The sequence below is a fragment of the Chrysemys picta genome, chromosome 6 (assembly GCF_011386835.1).
Source record: "Chrysemys picta bellii isolate R12L10 chromosome 6, ASM1138683v2, whole genome shotgun sequence".
Lineage (NCBI taxonomy): Eukaryota > Metazoa > Chordata > Testudines > Emydidae > Chrysemys > Chrysemys picta.
Window position 1 is genome coordinate 94,315,895 of NC_088796.1, and position 16,165 is coordinate 94,332,059.

Genomic DNA, 16,165 nt, shown 5'->3' on the forward strand with positions numbered 1-16,165 from the left:
ATATGCAGAAAAATCCAACCAAAGTATGCATTATTCTGCGCCAAATCTGCTTTGTCGTTATCTTCAACGTATTTACCCCCCACACACACATACACACACTTCTAGTTTCCAACATAACTCTGCATATGAGAGAGTCGGTATCCTGACTTGTGTAGTTGTATCATTGCACCATCTAGTGGAATAGGGAGGGTATAATGTACATGCCTTGGATCGGGACACGAAACTGTGCTGATTTATACCTGCTGAGGATCAGGCCCACAGTGTACAGAAGTGAAGTCTAGACAGCTAGTGAACTGTTGGAGGGATTTGGGGGGTTTTATTCTATTTTTGGGTTTTAGCATTTAACTCTATAGTTCCCTTGGTCTCTGAATACACTTCTGTCAATGCATTTAGGTTTCCATGTGAGAGAACATTTCAACTCCTGTTGTTAAATTTTTCACATAATTTTAACATATAGTGTGAGGAACGAGGGAAGGAAATGAGTTGTCTCTTCCATCTAATATTATAGACTTAATTTTATTTTTCCCTTCAGTAATACACATCCCCAGAGATGGAAAATTTTAAGTGAACACCTTTGGAAGGTTAATCCAGGTGGGGTGGGTGGGTGGAGAATGGAAAGGTAAAAGGGGGTGGGTAGAGAGGGTAATTAAGTAATGTAAGAAACGGTGGAACAAGAACTCTGCAAAGAATTTTTTCTGAGTTTTTCAATGTCTCTTAGTGATTTTTGGGTACCAAACTTGAGACATTTTTACATGGATCTGCTTCTCAGCCCCAGGTTTTGAAAATGAGAACTCTTTTGATGTCTCAAGCTGATTGCTCCATATCACTCTTGTAGAGTATCTCGGCCTTCACATTTTTAGATGAAAGTGGGTAAGACTGAAATGTTTTGAACGGGAGTGTCTTACTGGAATCATTTTTTTTTCTTTTTACAAGTTAAGCCGAGATTGGCAACATTTCCATAATATCTTTTATTTACTTATATTTTTCCAAATTGCCCTAATTTTATCACTTCCCAGATAATTATATGCCTGGTCACTAATGTGTTTTATTTAAGGTGTCTTGAGTGGCAGTAAAAAAATAAGTAAAACTATGCCAGGGATATTCCTGAGGGAATTCCGCACCAAAAAATTATGCGCACATTATTTAAAAATTCTGCAAATTTTATTTGTCAATAAATAAATGTGGCTCCAGCATGGCAGTGGGGAGCACAGGCCACTGGCTGCATTGAGATGGGAGATCACCCTGAAGCCCCCACATCCTCTGGTACAGAGACTCGGCAGTGAGGCTGCACCTGACCCCGACACAGTGCAAGGGCTGGGCCTGCCCCAGAAACACCCCGGGACCCTGCCCCTCTGCACCAGATGTGGGTGGACAGGCTCAGCCCAGCAGGATCCAAGAATGGAGGTGCTCAGTGTGAGGGGATCCAGGTGTGGGGTGAGAGGTTTCTGTGTGGGGCAATCTGGGTGCAGGTGGCTCAGTGGGAGATCTGGATGCACAGGGGCTCATTCCAGGGGTCTGGGTGCAGGGTCAATGGGACTCTCCAGGGGATCCAGGTGAAGGTGGTTGGGGCTCAGCGCGGGAGTCTGGGTGGGGGCGTGTAGTGGGTGGGGGGTCCAGGTGCTGGGAGAGTGGGGCTTGATTTGGTGTGGGTCCAAGTGCAGCTGGTTGGGGATCAATGGGGTGGGGGTCAGGGTGTTGGGGGCTTGTCAGAGGGCTCCAGGTGTAGGGGGGTAGACCTGTGTTCTGTTCCTGGTTCTGCCAATGAAATCGGGTATCTCTTCACTAAGCAAAAATGTGTGTCCTTAGTTCTTTATGTCGAGTTAACTAACACAAGGTAAACTCCTAGTGAAGCCAATGCAGTTTTTAGTCTTCACCCATGTTAGCAAGTTGAGTTAGACTATGGGGGAGCCTAGGATTTACCTTGACCTGCTAACTTGTGTGAAAACTATAGGTTACCTTGGAGACACTAAGGTTTTACCTTGTGTTAGTTAACTTGAGCAAGCGAATTCAAAAAGTTAAGGACACACCTTGTTTGTCTCCCTGTGAAGACAAGTCCATCATGGCTAAATCACTCTACCTCCCTATGCCTCAGTGTCTCCGTTGGTAAAATGGGATTTATAAAACTTTATAAAGGAAAAGTGCTTTTCCATGGTGCTATATGAGCCAAGTCTTTAGAAAGATTGTGCACTTGAACAAAACTCTGTGCACCAAATTACTTTCCCTGTGAAAAGCATGCCTTGTTTCTCAAGGACGGCATTCAGTTGCTAAACGAGTGCCATATAGTGGATGTCTATTAATACTTGTATAATAACTAATATTTACTATTTGATTTGGGGTGATATGACATTGACTTTACATTGCAAGTTTGTGTACCCTTGTAATGCATCCATCTGGAGGGAGAGGTAGTTCCTTGCTTTGCTTGAGTGGCAGGTAGCAGCACCAATCATGTTGCATATAGCACTGTGCCGTCATTACTTGCAGTCCTGCCTTGTCGTCTTCCCAGTTTTCTCTGCTTCACTGGGAAGCAGTTGCACACTACTCCTCGTGCTGCTTCTTCTCAACGTCTGTGATGTTAACCAGAATGGACCAGCAAGACAAGAAAGGCAAGAAGTGTTTCCATTGTGATCATCCTTCGCAAGCTACTTTTATGGGTCCAGTTTGTCTCTGTTGTCCAGGAACCTCTGAGCCATTCAGCAATCCGGGACTCTGCTTCTCAATGCCGGTCAGCTGCTCTTTTGAAGGAGTTATTTCAGCAGCACAGAAGTCTGCATGGGAGGTAGGAAATTCTGCTCCTATTCCTCCCTCTGCTCCAAGATTATCTGTGGAAGATGTGACCTTGCCTCCCCCTTTTTTTTGCCAGACCGTGCCTCTCTTATCACTAAGGCATTTGTGAAGGCAAGGGCTCCTTCTGCTTCCCAGGCACTCCCTGTCAAGATTAGCAGACCAATGACTTTACATAGAGCTTTCACAGCTCCACCCTGCACAAAAACAGTTCCTTTTACTTCAGCTCCTAGAGCTCCAAAGGAAGCGAAGATGGATTTCAGAGAGTATAGAAGATTATCAGCCAAAGGGAATTCAGTGCAAGCAATGTCCCTGATTCCTTTCATAAGTGACTCCTTTGAGGAAGGGGAAGTGATGTCCTCTGAGCCTGAGGAAGGGCCATATGAACCACATTCATCCAGCAAATCCCTGATAGAAGTAAAGGGGAGATCCTCTACCAAGGTTACCCAAGTCTCCTCTGACTTCATTGAGGAAGGAGAAGTGGTGTCCTCCGAGCCTGAGGAAACAACTGGTGAAACAGACTCATCTCGAAGATTCCTGATTGAGGATCTACCCTATCTGTGCAAATATTTTATGAAGCAACTCAGGCTAAAACGTTATACCTCACGAAGTGGCTCAAGGAAATTGCCCCATCTTGTGGAGGAGAAGCCAGATGATACCATTCCCCTTCACCCATCCATCAATGCCTTAATTAAAAACATCTGGCAGGCTCCAGATGCTCAGTTTATATTACCTACTCATCTGACTAAGCTTTACAAACTTCCAGCTGGGAAAGGTAACCTGTGGGCCTCTGCACCAAGAGTTGATTCTGCAATAGCATCTCTCTTCACCAAATCTTCACGTCCTGTTGAGGGAGAAACTGTTCTCATGGACCCTTTAGAACGTAAGGTAGATGAGGCTCTTAAGAGTGCCTATGAATTTGCCACTATCCAGCTTTCAGTCTCCATTTACTCCCTGTATGCAGCTAGGTCACTGGTGGAATGGCTAAGGAAATTATTGCCCCACTCTAAGAGGCCTGTTTCTAGGTCATCTCGCAAGGTGTGCACCCTTTGTGATCTGGCATCCCGCTATCTTCATGATGCAGCCCAGGATTCCCTCCACCTGGCTGCCCATAACATAGCAACTCTCACAGTGGCTAGGAGAGCCCTTTGGCTCCGTCCCTTAACAGGTGGGGAACTTTCAGCCAAACTCAAACTTGTTGGCCTTCCTTATGAAGGGGGTCATCTCTTCGGGGAAACCTTAGACCAGGCCTTAAAGGATCTTTCAAAGAGTACAGTTATGCCAGGAGATCAAGAAAAACCTCAGGCCTCTAACTCCTCCCGTGCCTCCAACAGGCTTTACAAGGGTGTCAGGTATCCTCTCTCCTCATATAGACCTGGCAGGTATAGATACAGGTATCTGGTAAACCAGTCTGTTCACTTCTCTGGCTACAGGGGAAGAGGTCGGACCAACAAATACCAGCCTCACCAAGAATTCTGACTCTCTTTCCCCTCAACAGAGGGTGGCAACAAGGAGGAAGCTTTTGGTTTGTCTCAATCAATGGAAAGAAGCAGTCTCCAACAGCAGGCTTCTCTCCTTTATTTTCTGAGACCCTCTAGGTCAAGAACTTCCACCTCTCCCTTATATTTTCCTCTCCTTGCTGCCCCAAATCCTGGGGAAAAGAGACATATTCCTGCTCACTGTGCATCACCTGCAAAACATTCACATCCTCATTCCATTCCACTCAGAGAAGAGGTTCACAAGCATCTAATTTGTTTATTTAGAAGTCCGCAAGGAATCTGGGAGCAACCTTCACATCCTGAAATGGGTAAATCACTTTGTCTCCAAAAAGAGTTCCAAACTAGAATCCACATGAACTGTGGCTCACCAAGATTCTTATCTCCACATGCCATCCACTTCCTAACTGTGGCAATTTTGCCTGGGGAATTATCGCCTGCAGTAATGGACTCCTTCTTTCACCTTTGCCTTGGTCCCAGGTCTCTCTGGCAAGATGAAGAGTGTCTTCACAGCCCACCTGAGAACAGGTGGTGGGGAGCTGTTGATACATCACTTGGAAAGTTGTTTGCTTCAGGGCCCCTTCTTACCAGTGGCTTGGGGAGTTCCAACTGTGAAGATATTAAAATATCTCATTCTGGAGGTGAACAAGTCCAAAAGTCTGCTGTCTCCTACTCAACATATGACTTTGGGTGCCTATTTCCTGATATATGTGGGAAGAGCATCCCTCTGTTTTTCAGCAGAAGCATGAAAAGTTGGGCATTTTGTAGCGATGATTCCGCCAGAGCAAAAAAGCAATCTTTCATCTCTCTTTCCCTCAGTTACTCTGCTGTACAAAAGGTTTGGCAAGACTCAAGCAAACAAGGCCCCCTGTACTGTAATTGCTCCCCCTGGTCCAAGCAGGTGTGGCTTGTAGGTCTGGTTCTATTATTGTTGGATAGATCCTGGTTCCTCCTGCAAGTTTTTAACTTCTCACGGCTAAGCACTGTCAACGTATTTCATTTTTTGTTACATTTTTCCTATTTAGTATTTACTTTGTGTTTGGAACGCTGTGGACACTCAATCTGGGAAAAAGAGGAGAGCCAAGACAGGGCTACCAGTGAGTGCCAAAATCTGTGCTTCTGTGTAATTGTTCCTGCTGCCTGTTGCTTAAATAAAATAAGCAACAAGAAGACATCAGAGATACAGAAACAATATTTACAGGTAAAAAATGTTCTTCTGGGTGGTTTTTTACTTTTGTTTTAAATTCTGTTCCCACAAGCCCTGCCAGATCATTTGTACTTGCCCATTTTACTTTTATTTAACTCATTCTTCTACTTTAATGGGTCTATCCATGCTCTGAATTTGGGTCTCTGATCATTCTGTATTAGTGACGTCAGTCTTTTTACCCATCCCAGACCTGTGCCCTCTCTTTGGATTTCTTGCAACTGACCATTTTTGTTGGTGGTTTTTTTTAATGTAATGTCTGGGGGTGTGGCGGAATATGTGTATTTTACTTGCTTTTGGCCTGTTTTTTTTTTCCTTTTGTTTTGTTTTTTTCAGACTTGCTGAGCATGTACAACTCTTAGGTCTCAAACCTACCAGCTACTGAGCACTCTGTCCCTGATCTAGCAAAGTACATGGCTGCAATGGGACTCCTTGCACGCTTAATATTAAGAGATTTGCCAAGTCAGGCCAGAGAGCCCAGCACCTGCAGGGTGGAGCCCCCATTTTGCTGCACATTATGGGTGAACAGCATTTCTTAAAAGCAGGCCAGCTTTATATTTGCTATGCCACTAGTTGTTTTGGTGGAGGAAAAACTATGAAATTTGAAAACTTTTTTGTGAACTAACTTTTGTTTAAAGTATGAAGTTATTTTTGAGTAACCCCACATTCCTTTGGGATGCAAAGCCCAGCTTGTTAGTCCCAGGTTCCTACAAAACAACTTTATCCTTGTTGGTGCTGAAGGAATGGTCCTTGATGTAGTAGAACGCGTTGTTGGCAGTTATGTCTTGGAAGCTCAGTGTTGTTTCCATTCTAGACCTCCTGGTGAGTGCAGAGAAATATAGGAGATTACATGTGCAAACTTGCAAAGCAAGGCTCTGCATTAAACCTGTCCTGTGGAAAAACGGCCTGATGTTTTCCAATGTTGCATGAATCTTCAACAGTTTACAAATGTGTTCCAACACTGAAAGATGAAATCTACAAGCTATTTTTTGTGTGTGTGAACGTGCTAAACTTGCCACAAATTCCTGTTTCTCTGTGTTTGACGTTTAAGTTAACTCTCTGTGAAGCTTTCTTATATAAAGCCTAGGAGGAAAGATTGTAGGTATAAATCTGCAAAAGTTTACAGCATTCACTGATAATGGACCGATAGTTTATTTTACAGTAAAGTGATCTCTTTAGGGTGTATTGCTAACTTGTTGTCCTGTTTTTATTGATTTAGTATTCAGGAAAAAAACTAAACAGTATTGGCAGTCACTGAGAGATTGGCATGATGTTCCTTTTCAATATTTTGCTCACTTTTTGTTTGCTGGAGCTAAATAAGGCCCTAATCCTGCAAGTATTTATGCATATGAATAATTTTACATACATGAGTAATCACTTGAGTTCAGTGGAATTACTCCCTTGTATAAAGTTAGTCAGGTCCATAAGAATTTGAAGGATTGGGGCCTAGAGTTCAGCTTTAAGATTTATTCTAGTCACAGGTTATTAATATAAAATACTACTAGCATAGTCTGACTTTTTAAATAACCACAAATGCACACCTTGTCTTAAAGTTTCAGGTATACTTATAGGAAAAAATATCATAAGTATTAACTATTTAGAATTAAAAAAAACTCCTGCATATTAATCTGTGTTGAGACATTTAAAATTGTCTTTAATTAAGATTGGTTTTTATGTCTCATAATTGGAGTTTGTTTAGGTATTAGATTTTTCTTCTTTGTGTTTTGATGTGTTACTGTGTGAAATGACAGCAGGATTTGTTGAGTATGTAGGCCACTATTGTATTAGAATTACATAACATTGTTGAGTGGTGGAAACTGATGAAAAGACTGGGATGCACAGAGTCCCCTAACAGATGATATACCCTGCAACAATGAAGACAGCTCAAGCTCTACAGAGAATGTGGGCACATGCAGTGCAAAAGTTGAGGATTTTAAAAGGGCACGTGAGTTGTTTTTACATTATATCTTGTTATAAGCCCTCCCTCAACTTTCATACCCAGGTATTTATTTTTTATTTTTTAAAGTGTGTGTTTGGTAACTCAGTAATAAGAAATTGTATAAATATGTGATAATTATCCGCGAGGGTTGTGTGTTCTGTACACAGTGTAATTTTTATTCTAGCAAACTGTCATTCAAAATTTCCACCGCTGAATAGTTTTGTAATCAAGGGGCTACTGATCCATCTATTCTAGCTATTAATAAGGCATCTGTCACCTTGGTATCTGAGCACCATGAATATTTAAACAAATCCTGATAGTGATATTTTAATTAGAAGTATTGTACTGGCTGAAGTCACTACTGAATTCATATTGGTTAATTATAGTAAGTTTCATTTATATAGAAAACACCACAGTTCTAGTTGAAGGAAAACCTGAAGGAAAACTCGCCAAATAGTTACTTTTAGTAATTTGATAAATAAATAGGATTCATTTCTTTTGCTTGTGCCTCTTGTCAGCAGTTCTTTCTCTGTGTGTGGGTAATGCAGTAACCATTGTGTTCCTGTGAGACTTTTTAAAAGAAACAAAAAACATAGTCTCCCTTTGCATTTCTTTACAGCTAGCCAATGACATGAAAAAGTCTCAAAGATAAAAGGTGCTTTTCTCTTGGTGCATTTAGAGTAGAGACCCATCTTCTGCCTTAGGATAATGATTTCTAACAAAGCAGGAATTTTGTTCTTGTGATAGAGGGTTAAATCCTAGTTCTGATACAGTCAGAGCTCCTCAGCTAGTGATTTATAACATTCGTAGTCTTTCCCTCCCTCTCATTCTCCTTCTTTCCATTAATCTGTCAGTATTGGTTAGCATCTCAGCACTGGCAAGCAGCAGTACATTTTATAATGTTCAAGAGATTATTAGTTGGAGATTTAGGGCAGTGCAGATGTTTTCAGGGCCTGATAGACTACCAAGGATGACCATTCAATACTGTGCATTATATAGCTTGTGTAATTTTATCAGTATTTCAAGAACTAATTCTCCTATCTTGGTAATAGTTTTTTTTCCCCTTAATTTCTTTTCATGACCAGCTAACATATTTCTAAGGGCTGGTCTACACTAGGGGGGGGTCGATCCAAGACACGCAACTTCAGCTACGTGAATAGCGTAGCTGAAGTCGAAGTATCTTGGATCGAATTACCTGGGGTCCACACGGCGCGGGATCGACAGCCGCGGCTCCCCCGTCATCTGCGCTACTGCCGCTCGCTCTGGTGGAGTTCCGGAGTCGACGGTGAGCACGTTCGGGGATCGATATATCACGTCTTAACGAGATGTGATATATCGATCCCGGATAAATCGATTGCTACCCACTGCTACGGCGGGTAGTGAAGGCGTACCCAAAGCATGACTGTCCTTTTCCACTGACACTGATCTGCTCAGGCTCCACTGCTGGCAGTCTACCAGATAGCTGTGAAGAAACCTCGCTGCTGGGTGTTCAGCCTCCAGAGTCTGAACAAAGTCCAGCCACAGTCTCAAGGTGCAGATCCCGTCTAGCACCCTGTCCTGACAGCTGTGACCATGTGGTCCCCAGCCCAGACCCCGAAACCAGTGCTAGCCCCTCCGAATACTGCTGTATCTTTACACACCTTCTCCCAGCACTCTTCCCAAAGTTTACATCTTCAAGGGGCCACATGGTGGGTATAGCATATAACACAGACACTTTGCCCAGAAATCTATCACAGAATTGCTCTTTATTAAATCACGAGACATGTACAGATCTGTTAAAAATAATAATAATTAATAATAAACCCTACGTGCATTTCCCTGCCTCTGTTTCCTCATCACTCTAGAGCATTCTTTGGGCTCGGCTCAGGGTTCGTTCAGAGTCCTTGTGTTGTCATGCATGGCTTGTGTTCTGAAACATGGAGCCTTCTCCCTAGGTCAGCTTGCTTCCTCTGACCTTGGCTAGTCTATTCCTTTCCTCACCATCACTGGACACCTTAATATGCCCAGGGCCGGCCTCAGAATCTTAAGGGGAGGGACAGTAAGACTGTTTGAAATATACACCAAATTTAACTGACTCATTTTACACTAAAAATGTTTTGGCTGTTTGGTGGGAGGAGTCCTTTCAAATTTTACCACTACTAGCCCACAGCCTGTTGCTGCAGAAATTGAGCCCAGCTGCTTGTCCTTCCAATTTTAGAGATCACTTGATATCTGCTCACATTTTTAAGGCTCTCTTCAAGGGAAACTGCTAGATGGAAATGACAGCTGAGATCCCCTGCCCCCAAGCCAGTGCTACATATAGTTTAAAAAACAAACTAGAAAAGCAGAACAGAAGATGCATCAGTTCCCAAGGATTTTTTTCTGTGCAGGATTCTCCCACATGTTGGAATAAGGTAGAGAGAGACAACAAAGTAGCAACTAGCAGCAGCAATTTAACTGTCTAGTTCTACTGGCCAGCTGGTGACATGGGAATAGCTGGAAGCACCATTATTTGATAGATGATGATTTCACTGACCATGTGTTTCAGCAAGTAGGTTAATCTACTCAACCCAGGGCAAGAATGCTTTAATAGTAATGATTTTAACTCCGTAACTCTTTCTCTGTCTGTCTCTGTCATTGTCTCTCTGTCACTAGGCTAGATGAGAAGACAGATATTTAAAAATATTTATTTCTATAGGTTTTAACACTAGCTCCTCTCCTCCATAAAACCTCTTCTTTGACTTTTATAGTGTATTTTTGCTAGCTGTAGTTCTAGATCTTGATTTGTAGGATCTGCTAACTTCTGAATTAGAAAACTTAGATTATCTATCCATTTTTAGAAAGACAGTATTGGTGCATTATTAATATAAATATGCTTGTATTGGTGTATGCTAAGACGTATTTCTGTATTATAAACTGTTTGGGTGTTCCTTAAATAATGTTTGGAGCAGGAACTATAAGCTTTTTTCATCCAGTGACCCCATAGCAAAACATGACCACTTAGTCCCCTTCAAGTGTACCCAGCATCAGCTGTGTGGATTCTTTTCCTGTGACACTTCATGGGGTCTTTGACCATCCAAGAGAACAGAAACAACTGTGTGCTTAATGGTCTGCTTTTGCAATAAAACAACTGTACTGGAAAAATTGGGTACACTTCAAAATAGTTAATTAAGATGGGGATAGTCTAATAGAGGTGGACTTATTGTAGTTAACTGTACTTCTAAAAACACTACACTTACATACTTCCTTCCTTCAGTTCTACCCCTTTCTTGATTAGTTGTCAAAGCTGGTCAAAGTTCTATTTAAATTATTTTTCTATGGAAACTGGGTTTTGTGTAACGGAATTTTTGGCAATTTTTGCTTTCCATGAAACATTCTACTTTCAGTCGAAAAACTGAAGTGAACATCTTTTTTGTTCATAAACAGAAAATTTCCATTCAGAAATGCTACTTTGGTGCCCCACGGGATTGGTAGTTCGGGTACCTCATGCTCCCATTTTTCTCTGTGGGCCAGAGATTACATCTCCTCTGTGCGCAGCAGCCATGTGATTCCTGTGATGCACCACAGCGTCTCAGCAAGAAGGGAAACCGTGGTGCATCTTGGGAGATGTAATCCAGCCAAGTCTGTTACCCTGGCTGTCTAACATCAGTGCTGAGTTTTTCTTATTTTCTTAGGTTTTGGATGCTTTTTTTTCCTTCCTAAAACTTATTGCTGCTAAATTAGCATCTCGGGGAGAGGGTTTCCACTTGTAAATACTCTTTTTAGCACTGGAATCTTATTAACTATGATGTAGAATTCAAAAGTCAGATTTCCAGTCATTGATTAGAAATGTATTCTAAATTGCCCTTGGTCTTGAATTTGCAATATTTTGTCCATTTTCAGAATCCAGACAGTCAATGGCAATATGTTATGATTTTATTTTGTATTGGCCCAGGGAATGTTCACTGCACAGGGTGTTACCAGAGTGTATCTACGTACGTATGTGGGTGCACACACAAAGGTGTGCGTATACATATAACCTGCTAAATTCTAATATATATTCCCTCTCCAATTTTTTTCGGTTAGTCTCATTGTCATTTGACATAAAAACAAATGTGTTCTGTAGCCGACACCATCGAATACTTTAAATAGTTGTTTCAACAGTTTCTGAAATGGGATCTTCCAGATTTTATTTTGGGGTAGTTATTTGTTTATGTTGCTTGTTGGTTAATTGCTTTTTGGTTTTTGTGTAACAGGCCCCAGGCATGGAAGAGCTGATATGGGAACAGTACACTGTGACCTTACAAAAGGTGAGAGCTTGTGTTTATATTTTTAGTTTTCAAATGCTCTATTGCTGCTTTTATTTTAAACGTGTGCTACTACAATTTTTATTAACCTATTTGTGGCTGAAATTTGGTTATTTTTGCTGTCCAAAATGGATATTGCTCATCTTGAGGTTTTTTCAGTGCTGGGTAATCACAAAATTCTCATGATTTTTTTAAATCTATTTTGAAAAGACTCCATTAAAATTCCATCTTTATTACTGTTCAGTTTTGAGTAGTGATGGTCTAAATGCAATATGTACCAGCCAAATAGATAAATATGTAATTGACTAACATAATACAAAAACAGGATAACTCTGTTAGCAGATACAGTTACCAGGAGTACTTCATAATCTCAGATGTGGAGCTGCATTGCAAATACATTGAGAAATCAATGGAAAATGTATACCATTATACTGAAGAGTAGAATCTGATGTAAAAATTATTGTAATCGTGATTAAGGCTGCAATTCTGTCACAGAGGTCATGGAAGTCACAGATTCCATGACTTTCCGTGACCTCCATGACTTCTGCAGCTGCAATGGCCGATGCGGCTGACCCTGGGAAGCGCTCAAGCACCAGCAGTCCCGGGGGCAGCCGGAGCAGCAGCCCCGGGAATCGCCCGAGCATCAGTCCCTGGGGATTGCCTAAGCAGCAGTGGCCCCAGGAGTGGCTGGGGCTGTGGCCCCAGAGGCTGCCAGGAGAGCAGTCCCCAGGGGCCTCAGAGCAGCGGGCCACCAGAGGCAGTCAGCCCCTACCTCTGGAGCAGTGGGGCCCAGGAGCAGAGATTTAGTAATGGGTATTTATAGTAAAAGTCATGGACAGGGCATGACTGTGAATTTTTGTTTATTGCCTGTGACCTGTCCATGACCTTTACTAAAAATACCCATGACTAAATCTTAGTCTTAATCATAATTATCAAATGCATGTGCTGCTATTACATGAGAGAATAGTACAACATGTACAACTCTCATTTTTCCTCTATTAAAGGCAATGTCAGATATTTCTATCTTTTGAAAACAAATTTTATTTCTGTACATTTTGGGGGATTACAAGGATGGTTCTACACACTTTTGCATTGCCTGGATATTCCAGGCCCCGGAGCAAAATCGAGCAGTTCCGATGATGTTCTCTCTCTGTCCTGCCTGACTCTGGCCCCCATAGGCCATTTGGATGGCCAGGGATCAGCTAAAGGTTGCAGCTTACTTATCCTACAATTTATTGCCTGCTCTACTCAAATGAGGGAGAGGTCCTACAGACAACAGCCTCCTTCACAACACAACTCCTAATTCATTCACAGAGCATTATCCCTCCTGTGCCCTGAATAAGGCAAGAGTCTACAAAAATAGCATGTTATCTTGTAATTAAAGATTGTATCATAATACATACACATAAGGGGGGCAAAAATAAGGTTGCACAGGCAGCCTTAATTCTGGTTTCCTAAATTTTGAGTGGTTGGCTTTGCAACCTTAATGTTCTTTTAATGTAATTTTCTGGGGAAATAATGCATCTTACATGCAGTGACCTGCTAGTGTTCATTATCTGCTACAGAAGATGGAGCACACATCTGTATGGCCCCCACAAAGGGAGTGCGTGTAACTTTTCATTTCTTGGAGTTGTAAAGGCAGATTTAAAATCCAGAGGACATTCCCAACTAGATCACCGGTGGTTTCAGTTCTGAAGGGCGGGTGTGTAATGCACATAGACAGATTGACAATGACTTTAGCCTCATTCATGAAAAGGCAGAATAAATTACTCATCTAAATTATTCTTTTCCATGAATATAAATGTAATAATTTTGTGCTAATTATTACAAATGCAAAACCACTTCAAAAACCCACTCTTAAATACAATAGTTAAATTCAGTCAAGAAATGCAAAAGTTGGGGATTGAACAGAAATGTTTACTTGGATGCACTTCACATCCTATGTGCCTTTGATGGTACACATAGGGTGACCAGACGTCCCGATTTTATCGGGATTGTCCCGATATTTCCTTGTTTGTCCCGCGTCCCGACCGACATGCGGTCGGGACACTGGACAAACAAGGAAATGCCCCGGAGCCTAGAGCCCGGAAGTGCTCGCACCCCCCCCCCCGCCCCGACTCCGCCCCCTCCTCCCCCGATTGGCTCCCTCCCCGAATCCCCGCCTCTTCCCCGGGCTCACCATTCCCCCTCCCTCCGCAAGCGCTGGAGGGAGGCCCGGGAGACTCAGAGGAAGCGCGGGGCCGGGGTGAGTAACAGTCCGGCCTGGCCGTAGGGCGAGGAGGGGGGCGGCCCGCGTCACACACACACCCCCCACCCCCACCCCCCCCGCGTCCCGATATTTGTCTTGGGTGATCTGGTCACCCTAGTACACAGTACATTTACACTTTGTTATATCCACACTAAAGTACACATTTAACTGGAAAAACAAGACTAGAAAATACTGTAACACGCAACATGGTTTAGTTAACATTGTTCCCTTGCATTCCCTGATTTGCTGATTAAGTTACTATGCAATCTTAAATTTGCATTTAGCAAAATAAATAAATAAATACATAAATACATAAATGCAAAGGGCCTGATTCTCAGCTTGTGTAAATCAACACAGCTCCATTGGGCCAAGTTGTCAGTTTATACCATCCAAGGCTGCTGCCCAAATGGTCTAGAGCTTGTTGAGATAACAAGCTCCATTAGCTCTGTCAGTGGATCAAGTCTTGATTCTGTGCTGTTTTTAGCCTGAGGCCTCCTGAACCTGGCCAGTGTCAACCAAGGCTCAGTGACTCCAATCAACTTCATACAACTATTTATTGGCCTTCCCCTGCTCCTACTGAGAGAACTGAGTTTTGCCACTGCCGTCAGTGGGAGTATGGCTAGCACAGAAGGGCTGTGAAATACATAAATTAAACCTCTTCTCTAATGTTTCAGTTATAGTGAACTTTGATGTAACAAGTAACTCTAGGTATTTTTTAAACAAACCAGACAGAAATGTGATTTAAATTGTTCCTTTAAATATAGCAGATGCTGCTGGCTCTCCAGCTGTACTAAATGATCAGTCAGAATGTGTACACACACACACACTCTGAGTGTAGAGTGTGCGCGCGCGCACATGTGTATGTGTGTGTCCATATATATATTGCACACTCTGTTGTACTGCTCTGCATTCAGGATTTACTGGTGTTCTGGTTTAGATACAAGTCTTGCTTCCTCTTTCATTGCCCCAGTATTAGGGTTACCATACGTCCTCTTTTTCCCGGGCATGTCCGGCTTTTCTGCAGTCAAACCCCCGTCCGGGGGGAATTGCCAAAAAGCCGAACATGTCTGGGAAAATGGCGGCTCTGCTCCTCCCCTGACTCTTCGGCTCTGTTTAAGAGCCGAGCTGCCCGAGCGCTATGGGCTTCAGGCAGCCCCCTTGCCTCCGGACCCCAGCCGCCGGCCGGGCACTTCCCCTCCCGGGTTTTTGACTTTCACGATGGAAACCTCAAATTGGTTACTTTGTGGATTGTTTTTTCATTCTAGTTTGTGCAACGCTTCATCTGAACTGCATTTTTCTATCTAAAGTGAGTGTTGCTGTGATGACAGTCTGTTGGCTTAATCATAATCTCTGTCTCCATGTTGAAATGTAATAGTGTTCAGTTCTGTTTTATGTATGTGTGTGGGTTTTTTTTTTTTTTTTTAGGATTCAAAAAGAGGGTTTGGGATTGCAGTTTCCGGTGGCAGAGACAATCCTCATTTTGAAAATGGCGAAACGTCCATAGTTATCTCAGATGTCCTCCCAGGTGGCCCAGCAGATGGATTACTTCAGTAAGTGTGCTTCCTTATATCCTCCATGTCTGGAATGTTTTGCAGATAACGGTGCAGGTTTGATTTGAGAGCCTGCCCCAGCAACTTGATCCAGGGTGTTTCTTTCTGTGGACTTGTGTGTCAACTGTCCATATTTTAAATGAAATCATACCTCTTTTTTTATCTCATAAACAAGTTAATCTACTTTAATGGTGGTATATCGTATTGTTCTATACATAGGCATGTCTTCTTTGTGTGTTTTTAAGAAAAAAAACTTTAGCAGGACATTACTTCTCATGGCAGCCTTCTTCACATACATAGTGTCCTTGTTGACAGCTTTCAAATGCTGGCCCTTAACACAACAATATCTGAAGCAATTTCCCTCCACATTTAATATGATTGCATGATGTCTTCATTTAGGCATTGTCTGCACTAAATCTGTTTTCCTGAAACTTTCCATTATTTATGCTGCTTGTGTAGCTCCACCAGCCGTAGGAATGTGGGGATGCTAATGTAGATCAGCCAACAGTGACTGCCTCTGTTTTAGCAACAGTATCATCTAGAATTGCTGTGACCAGGGTCAGACAACACAGAAGTTAAAATGCCAATGGCATTATCTATGCTATGGCGACCTACTTGTGGAGTTGTAGTGGTGAGAAATTTTATAGAAAAAAGGTTGTTCACATCCCCCAGAGATTAATCT

General features: G+C 42.4%; 1 protein-coding gene across 25 annotated transcripts in view; it reads left to right on the forward strand.

Moving 5' to 3' along the window:
- Nucleotides 1-16,165, forward strand: part of TJP2 (tight junction protein 2) — a 90,141-nt gene that overhangs the window by 47,886 nt on the left and 26,090 nt on the right. For 21 of the 25 annotated variants that reach the window (XM_065550471.1, XM_065550463.1, XM_065550466.1 and 18 more), the window contains 2 exons: nucleotides 11,635-11,688; nucleotides 15,359-15,483. In XM_065550471.1, coding sequence (XP_065406543.1) covers nucleotides 11,644-11,688; nucleotides 15,359-15,483 — 170 coding nt within the window. In that variant the 5' untranslated portion in view covers nucleotides 11,635-11,643. Of the gene's footprint in view, nucleotides 1-4,320; nucleotides 5,479-7,225; nucleotides 7,427-11,634; nucleotides 11,689-15,358; nucleotides 15,484-16,165 lie in introns of those variants that run through there. The other 4 variants (XM_008165992.4, XM_008165996.4, XM_042850613.2 and 1 more) reach the window with 3 other exon arrangements.